Source organism: Octopus bimaculoides, chromosome 3 (genome assembly GCF_046866305.1).
Source record: "Octopus bimaculoides isolate indiv1 chromosome 3, ASM4686630v1, whole genome shotgun sequence".
Classification (NCBI taxonomy): Eukaryota; Metazoa; Mollusca; class Cephalopoda; order Octopoda; family Octopodidae; genus Octopus; species Octopus bimaculoides.
In genome coordinates this window covers 144,613,985-144,624,097 of record NC_142930.1, presented here as the reverse complement: position 1 = coordinate 144,624,097, position 10,113 = coordinate 144,613,985, and the positions used below count along the sequence as shown (strand labels likewise).

Sequence of the window (10,113 nt, the reverse complement as noted above, 5' to 3'; positions counted from 1 at the left end):
AGATATTGTCTGACAGCAATGACTGAATTCTCCTACTTGTGTGGTATGGTGCAGAATCCTGTTGCCAGACATAGGGTCTTCTAAGTGCCACCCTCTTGACCCAGGGCAACACTAACTCTTCCAGTGACTTGATATAGGCCTTTGTGTTGAGTCTGAGGCTGCGTGGGCAAATGAATGGAGACATAACATTGTCATAACAAGTGATCACTCTAAACACTATGGTGTTGACTGGTACATGTCTTCAGATTGCACTGTCCTCAAATTGACACCCAAACACTCTGAAATGTTCATATTGGAACTTCCAGCATGAATACCCAGCACTACAACATGTTTCCAAATTTCTGGCAGAGTGAATTGCATCATGGTGCTGTTTTCCTTACTATACTGTATAGTTGAGAAAATAAAAAATAAACAATGTGCACGCATGAAATTAAAAATATAAAATGGTGATAGTTTACCTGGATGTATGTAGATTTATAAGAGAAAAATCAGCATGGCTGTGTGGTAAGAAGCTTGCTTTCCAATCACATTGTTCTGGGTTCAGTCCCATTACATGGCACATTGTGCAAGAGTCTTCTACTATAGCCTCAGGCTAGCCAAACTTTTGTGAGTGGATTTGGTAGACAGAAATTGAAAGAAGACAGTTGAATGTGTGTGTGTGTGTGTGTGTGTGTGTGTGTGTGTGTCTTTGTGTCTGCTTGACAACTGGTGTTGGTGTGTTCACATCCCCATAATTTAGTGGTTCAAAAAAAGAGACTGAAAGAATAAGTACAATGCTTAAAAAAAAACTAAGTTCCAGGGTTGATTTAATTCAACTAAAAGTTCTTCAAGGCAGTGCTCCAGCATGGCCATATTCTAATGACTGAAACAAGTAAAAAATAAAAGATAACATGTATGTATGTATGTATGTATAGGAATAAATCCTGATGAATTGCTAAAGATCAAAATGACCAGATGGAATGGTCAATTTGATCCTTAGCTTGATCTATCAAGACATGGCCCTTGTTAAGCTAATTTTGCAGTGAGACTAAGCACATAGATAAATAAACCATTTAAACAACGTTTATGTGATTGCTCAACTATTTAGAAATCAATTCAAATTCTATAATTTTTTAAACAAAGTAAGGACCATATTGGATAGTGAAGTTTTAGAAACATTGTGTCTAAATGAATGGAAGGCATTTGAAATAGTCACCAACATATTTATTAGCATTACATATTGGCAGAATTGGTGGATTGACTATCAAGATGTCTTGCAGTATTATATTTAATCACATCAATCTGCATTCCGAGTCTAAATCTTGCTGACAATGGCTTTGCTTTTCATCCATCTGGGATCAAAAAAATTAAATTTCAGTAAAGCATTTGTTTGAAATCAATATAATTAGCTAGATATTTCCTCAGTTAAAATCTTTCTATGGAAAATGTTATTATATTAAGTTTTTTTCTAAAATTATTGATTTCAAATTTTGGCACAAAGCCAGCAGGTTTGGATGAGGATCTAAGTGAATTGAATTGCTCCCAATGTTCAACTAGCACTTATTTTATTGATCCCAAAAGGACGAAAGCAGAGCCAACCTCTACAGAATTTGAACTCGGAACATGAAGACAGATGAAATACTGCAAAGTATTTTGCCTGATGTGCTAACGATTCTGCTAGCTCACTGCCTTACTCTTTTCTAAAATTATTACTCTTTCATACTCTTTTTATTCTTCTTTTACTTGTTTCAGTCTTTTGACTGTGGCCATGCTGGAGCACCGCCTTTAGTCGAGCAAATCAACCCTAGGACTTATTCTTTGGAAGCCTAGTACTTATTCTATTGGTCTCTTTTGCCGAACCGCTAAGTTACGGGGACATAAACACACCAGCATCGGTTGTCAAGCGAAGTTGGGGGGACAAACACAGACATACAAACACATACACACATACATATATATATATATACATATATATGACAGGCTTCTTTCAGTTTCCGTCTACCAAATCCACTCACAAGGCTTTGGTTGGTCCGAGGCTAAAGCAGAAAACACTTGCCCAAGATGCCACGCAGTGGGACTGAACCCGGGACTATGTGGTTGGTAAGCAAGCTACTTACCACACAGCCACTCCTACACCTAATTTTAATATATTATTGTCATTGTCATCATCATCATCATCATCATCATCATCATTTGGAATAGTAACAAATGAAGCGTTTCTGATTATAGGTCTATGCTTTCTATCAATGCTGACCTGGGGCTAAACCACCATACTAAAAACATAGGGATATCTATCTGTATATCTCAGTGTATCTATTTACTGTTCTCTAATAGCTATTTAAACATCTATGTTTCACACCACCACCTAACAAAAATTATGTTTAATAAAAAGAAATCAATATACAATAATATAAAAAAAATAATAATAATTTTACTTTTTTGGGGGGGGATTCGATTTATTTATGTATTTTCTTGTTTTCTTTTCTTCAAGGAAATATATCACATATCATATTGTTATATGTCTGCATCTACTCCCAAAAGAGTTCAATTTGTTTTCAATTAAATATAACCAATCGCTAGAGATGTAGCTATTGGTAAATATCTAATTATATTGTAGGAAAGCATTAGAATTTGAGAAAAACTAGCGATATTTATTATGCATAAGCATAAAGTTATTCAAATAGCTCAAGCAATAAACTCTTCTTTGCTTTCAAGGTATAAAAGTTTTTCCAGTTTTTGTATGAGTTATCACATTGCAGCCTTCTGTAGCACTGATAATAAACTGTGGATCTATGACCTCCTAAACCTGCCTCTGGATAAAGATTTTAAATACATATAGATGTATGTGTGTGTGTGTATATAAGTATATATGTATATATATAAAAACATACGTGTCTGTGTGTGAATAGATAGATAGACTGAGATAATCGCATAGGTCGTCATCATCATCAACATCATTGTTCAACATCCGTTTTCCATGCTAGCATGGGTTGGACGGTTTGGCTGGGGTCTGGGAAGCCAGGAGGTTGCACCAGGCTCCAGTCTTATCTGGCAGTGTTTCTACAGCTAGATGCGCTTCCTAACACCAACCACTCCGTGAGTGTAGTGGGTGCTTTTTACGTGCCACCGGCATGGAAGCCAGTTACATAATATATATATATATATATATATATATATATATATATATATATATATATATATATATATACATATATATATACACAGATACATACACATGTGGCACCTTGGGCAAGTACCTTCTACTATAGCCTCAGGCCAACTAAAAACTTGTGAGTGGATTTGGGAGATGGAAACTGAAAGAAACCCATCGTATATATCATCATCATCATCATCATCGTTTAACGTCCGCTTTCCATGCTAGCATGGGTTGGACGATTTGACTGAGGACTGGTGAAACCGGATGGCAACACCAGGCTCCAGTCTGATTTGGCAGAGTTTCTACAGCTGGATGCCCTTCCTAACGCCAACCACTCAGAGAGTGTAGTGGGTGCTTTTACGTGTCACCCGCACGAAAACGGCCACGCTCGAAATGGTGTCTTTTATGTGCCACCCGCACAAGCCAGTCCAGGGGCACTGGCAACGATCTCGCTCGAAAATCCTACAGGAGCCAGTCAGGCGGTACTGGCAACGGCCACGCTCAAAATGGTGCATCTCATGTGCCACCCGCACAAGAACCAGTCCAGGGGCACTGGCAACGATCTTACTTGGCTTGCCGGGTCTTCTCACGCACAGCCCATTTCCAAAGGTCTCGGTCCGTAGTCATCGCCTCGGTGAGGCCCAATGTACGAAGGTCTTGCCTCACCACCTCAGCCCAGGTCTTCCTGGGCCTACCTCTTCCACGGGTTCCCTCAACTGTTAGGGTGTGGCACTTTTTCACGCAGCTATCCTCCTCCATTCTCACCACATGTCCATACCAGCGCAATCGTCTCTCTTGCACGCCACAACTGATGCTTCTAATGTTCAGCTTTTCTCTCAAGATACTTACACTCTGACGGGTATTCACATTGACATTACACATCCAACGGAGCATACTGGCTTCATTCCTTGCGAGCTTACGTATGTCCTCAGCAGTTACAGCCCATGTTTCACTGCCATGTAGCATGGTTGTTCGTACGCATGCGTCATACAGTCTGCCTTTTACTCTGAGTGAGAGTCCCTTTGTCGCCAGCAGGGGTAAGAGCTCTCTAAACTTTGCCCAGGCTATTCTTATTCTAGCAGCTACACTTTCAGCGCACCCACCCCCACTACTAACTTGGTCGCCCAGATAGCGGAAGCTATCGACTACCTCTAGTTTTTCACCCTGGAATGAGATAGAAGTTGTTTCCTGTTTGTTTGCAGTCTTTATTGCACCTGAACATCTGCCACAAACAAAAACTAACTTGCTAGTTAACCTGCCTTTGATGTTGCTGCACCTCTTATGTGTCCATAGCTTGCACCGGGTACATCTTATAGAGTTACTACCTACTCCTTTTCTACATACTGAGCAGGTGTGTGTGTGTGTGTGTGTGCGTGTGTGTGTGTGTGTGTGTCCTCAGTCAAATCGTCCAACCCATGCTAGCATGGAAAGCCAACGTTAAATGATGATGATGATGATGATGAATGTGAATAAAGAAGCATTACATTTGACAAAGTAATCTGAATGCTAAAGGGTTAAAAATCTTTCAGTACATAATTCGAACTTCCAGATTCTTTTCATGCAAGGCTCTATATCTTTTTCTTTTTTTCTCTTTGCTTTTCAGTCTATAGAATCATGTCACGGAGACCAGAGTTTGTTGGAATCAACCTGTTGAAAGAAATTCATATAATTGCTTCAAAGCTGCAACATACGGAATATCAAAGCCGAGCATGGAAATGGTAAATATTATCATAACAGAATACATTGTTTTGTTTTAAGGGTCTCCTTTTGATTTAGCATGCTAACATAGCTGCAATTTTTATTGCTGCTAAACAGTGTGATACAGAACACTTGTGTTGTGTCCCATGTGATGTGTGTGTGTGTGTGTGTGTGCGTGCGTGTATGTTTCTTTCTTGGATCTTAAAATTTGCATACTGAATATAAACAATGTCACTGTTCGTACCATCAGTGTTATTTGTTTGCAACTATCTGTGAAAACATCTTCAACCATTAAGCTGTTTATTGTACAAAGGACAATGGGAAACATTATCTTATTTCGAAACAAGAGAGGGTTGGTGACAGAAAGAGCATGGAAAACTGGATGTTAAAACGATGATGATGATGATGAAGATGATGAGTAGGTGATGTACTGAGTGCAGTACACAAAATATTTGTAATTAATTGAAATTTCTTTCTTAGTTGGAGAAAAAAAAAAAAAAACTTAACAGCAATTGTTAGAAATTGTCAAACATAAGGGGAGATAATTATGTGACATATGACAGCTATTCTTTGAGCTCTGTGTATCTTTATCATAAGACTCACTTTTGTTATTTGAACATTAGCCAGAACCCTTAACAGGTACTACTACTCTGAGCCTGAGCACACCTGGGGATTTTGGTGATTAGGTGACCACCGAGTAGCTCCTAAAGTCTTGAGCAGAAGTTTTACCACTGGATGTAATTCAATGGCTTACCCAAGACCTATAAATTTTTACATTAAAAACAAAAACAAAATGATACCTTTTCACAATATAGTTTGCTTAATTAAAAAATTAACATAAGCTAAAAGAAATAACTCAATTAGGCCAATATCACAAATTTGGTTAAATAAGTAGACTGTACTATGCTGATAAGTTCTTATAGACTGAAATGATTTCATAGTTATTCCAGACTTTCTCCTAAGCATGTAAATTAATTTACAAAGAAAAAATGTTTAATGTTTTGAAATTATTTCCCCTTTTCGTTAACAAATGGTAGCATTCACTGCTAGGTCTTTGTTTCCTTTCTCCAACTATGCGATAAATTTTATTCAGTTAAGAATTTTTTGCAAACGACATTTTATACACCAGCCAGTAACATATTTATTAGCATTACATTTTGGCAGAATTCGTGGTGTGACAGTCAAGTTGTCTTTCAGTATTATATTTAGTTACATCAATTTGCATTTTGAGGCTAAATCTTGCTGAGGTTGGCTTTGCTTTTCATCCATCTGGGATCAATAAAATAAATTTCAATGAAGCATTTGTTTGAAATTAATATAATTTACTAGACGTTCCCTCCACTAAAAGCTTTCCATGGAAAATGTTATTGTATTTAGTCTTTTCTAAAATTATTACTTTTTCATATTTATTCATTTCAATTTTGATTATTGTTGTCATCATCATTTCCATCATCATCATCATATCATCATCATCATTTTGGCATCTGCTTTTTTCATGCTTGCGTGGGTCACACAGAACTGGTTGAGACAGATTTTCTATGGCTGGAAGCTCTTCCTATCACTAATTCTTACATGCATGTTTCCATGCAAGACAATATTTGACCATGATTGGATTGGATATATTTTCACGGAAAGTTAGAAACAAATAACACCCCTTTTATGATAACGATGCTCATTTACAACTATGATGCAATATCATGAAAAGGAAACATAGTGACAGACATGCAAAACACCCCTTCCCACACATACAGATACATATAGGTGCAGGAGTGGCTGTGTGGTAAGTAGCTTACCAACCACATGGTTCCGGGTTCAGTCCCACTGTGCAGCACCTTGGGTAAGTGTCTTCTACTATAGCCTCGGGCTGACCAAAGCCTTGTGAGTCGATTTGGTAGACAGAAACTGAAAGAAGCCCGTCGTATATATGTATATATATATATGTGTGTGTTTGTGTGTCTGTGTTTGTCCCCCCAACATTGCTTGACAACCGATGCTGGTGTGTTTACATCCCCGTAACTTAGCGGTTCGGCAAAAGAGACTGATAGAATAAGTACTAGGCTTTCAAAGAATAAGTCCTGGGGTTGATTTGCTCGACTAAAGGTGGTGCTCCAGCATGGCCACAGTCAAACGACTGAAACAAGTAAAAGATTAAAAGAGAAAGTATATACAAACACATAGTCACATATACATGTATGACAATCTTCGTTTAGTCTTTGTCAACCAAATCTACTCATAAAGATTTTGTCAGTCTTGGATTATAATAGAAAACATTTGCCCAAAGTACCACATGGCAGGGCTGAACCTGAATCCATGTAATTGGGAAGCGGACCTCTAAACCACATAAGAAATTTAGCTTCCACCATTGTGCACTTAATGTCATTTCTTGAAGTGCAAGACAGCAAGCCAGCAGAATTGTTACCACGCCAGACAAAATGCTTAAAGGCATTTCTTCTGGCTCTACATTCTGAGTTCACATGCTGCTGGGATAAATGCTTGCCTTTCATCCTTTCGGGATTGGTAAAATATGTACCAGTTGTGTACTGAGGTTGATGCAATTGACTAGCTCTTTTTCATAAAACTGCTGGCTTTGTACTTGTACCAAAAATTTGAAGCCACTATTTCTTGAGATAGCAATTTCTCTACAGATATCTGTTTTGTTCCTTTGTATTTACTGTAGGAGTTTTCAACATTTCTTCATTCCATTTTTACCTGCTAGCATCATTTTGAAAGTAAATTTCCCATTAGTTTACATTGTTTGGTTATAGGAGATTATACTTTAACCACAATAAAACAATAAACTGAGAGGAATTAAAAAAGGGAAAAATAAACAAACTGTTTGAAGTTTAATTAACAATAAAAATAGAATAGAACGTTATTTCATTTATTTATGAACTAATTAATGATGAAAAGATATCAGAACCAAACAGTCTTCTGAATTAAAACAATTCCATTAGCAACACAGTTACTAAAAACCATACAAAGCAGATTGCTAGATATGAAATGATAGAAAGAAAAAACAGTATGCAAAATAGATGCAGGCATGGCTATGTGGGTAAGAAGCTTGCTTCTCAACTGTGATATCTTGGGTTCAGTCTCATTGTGTGGCACCTTGATCAAGTGTCTTTTACTATTGCCCCAGACCAACCAACAAAGCCTTGTGAGTGGATTTGGGAGATTGAAAATGAAAGAAGGCTGTCATCTATCTGTGTATCTGTCTATCTATCTACCTATCTATCTATCTATCTATCTATCTATTTGTGTATCTTTCTATCTATCTATCTGTCTATCTATCTATTGTGTGTGTGTGTGTGTGTCTTTATGTTTGTCTTGTCCACTGCTTTACAACTGATGTCAGTTTGTTTATGTCCTCCTAATGTAGCAGTTTGGGAAAAAATACCAATGAAACTTGTACCAGACTTTAAAAATAATTCTTGGGGTCGGTTCGTTCCACTAAACCCTTCAAAATGCGTTCCAGCAAGGCCACAGTCCATTGATTGAAAGAAGTCAATGATGAAAGCAAAAAATAGACCTACTTCAAATTTTTTTCACAACCTCAACATTTTAAAAAACATAATAGAAAAGTAGGCTCAGACATGGCTGCATGGTTAAGTAACTTGTTCTGCAATCACATGGTTTTGGGTTCAGTCCCACTATGCAGCACCTTGGGCAAGTGTTTTCTACTGTAGCCCTGGACTGATAATGTCTTGAAAGTGAATTTGGGAGGCAGAATCTGTGTGAAAATCATGCATGCATGCATGTGTGTATATGTGTGGTGTGTGTATGTGTGTGGTGTGTGTATGTGTGTGTATGTGTGTGTATGTTTACGTATATATGTATGTATGTACATACGTGTGTGTGTGTGTGCAAACGTGTGTATATATGTATGTATGTTTGTGCTTGTACCCCACTTCCACTATTTACAAATCAGTGTTGGTTTGTTTATGTTCCCATAATCTAGCGGGTCGACAAATAAGACCAAGAGAATAAGTACCTGACATGAAATAAGTAGTCGGGTAGATTTGATCTACTAAAACTTTCCAGGCAGTGCCCCAGCATGGCCACAGTCTAATGACAGAAACAAATAAAAGATTTAAAATAAAATAAAAGATTTAAAATAAAATAAAAGATTTAAAATAAAATAAAAGATTTAAAATAAAATAAAAGATTTAAAATAAAATAAAAGATTTAAAATAAAATAAAAGATTTAAAATAAAATAAAAGATTTAAAATAAAATAAAAGATTTAAAATAAAATAAAAGATTTAAAATAAAATAAAAGATTTAAAATAAAATAAAAGATTTAAAATAAAATAAAAGATTTAAAATAAAATAAAAGATTTAAAAAGTCCCGGATCAATAAATATACTTTTCGGGGTATGAAATTTGAATCCAGGTAAAAAAAATTACAGGAAAAAATGTCAGGGAAAAGTTACAGGGGGTTTGTTTGAAGGGTTTTGTCTAGATCCCATAAATTGTGACTTGTTTTCCTAACCAAAATTGTGACTTTATTACTGTGACTTTTGTTTCCTGTGACTTTATTACTGGTCACCATGAAATTTACACCAGTTTAATAAACCCTATTTTACAGTATTTAGTTGAACTTAATTTTTACGCTTGTGTTTCGGTTGTTTGCCAAGTATGTCAGTATTTAAGCTCGATTCTAGTTGAAACTAGACTTACACTTTCTCCTCCACATCACCATTTACCATTCACCTTTTCATGTTTGCATGCATGAGATGGAATTTACTGGGGCAGATTTCCTATGGCTTGATCCCTTCCTGTTGCCAACACTCACCTCTTTCCTAACAAGGTATTATTTCCCCCATATTTAGGTATATTTTTCCACGGAGGACTAGAAACAAACAACCTTATTACTTGATGTCTAGATGAGGGTAGTACGCACACACACAAACACACGATGGGCTTCTTTCCATTTCCAGCTACCTAATCCACTCACAAAGCATTGGTCAGCCTGAGGCAACAGTAGAAGACACTTACTCAAAATACCATACGCTGGGACATAACCTAGAACGACATGGTTGAGAAGATAGCCATGCTGGCACCTAGTACCTATTTATGTATACATCTAGTGTATTGTATGTTCCTTCTCGAGCCATGCCTGGCTCATAAGGGCCGGTTTCCTGGTTTCCTTGGCGTATAGGTTCGTCGTAGGTGAGCTGCAAGATGCAGGAGGAAAAAGTGAGAAAAAGTTGTGGCGAAAGAGTCAATAGAAGTTCGCCATTACCTTCCTAACACCAGCTTAATAATAACTAAGTTATT

The 10,113-nt window shown here is 37.0% G+C and overlaps 1 protein-coding gene across 3 annotated transcripts in view; it reads left to right on the top strand.

The window, feature by feature from the left end:
* The window catches only part of LOC106867197 (uncharacterized), a 104,638-nt gene that overhangs the window by 44,272 nt on the left and 50,253 nt on the right, over positions 1–10,113 (top strand). For all 3 annotated transcript variants that reach the window (XM_089349754.1, XM_089349756.1, XM_089349755.1), the window contains exon 2: positions 4,740–4,854. In XM_089349754.1, coding sequence (XP_089205880.1) covers positions 4,751–4,854 — 104 coding nt within the window. In that variant the 5' untranslated portion in view covers positions 4,740–4,750. The remainder of the gene's footprint in view (positions 1–4,739; positions 4,855–10,113) is intronic.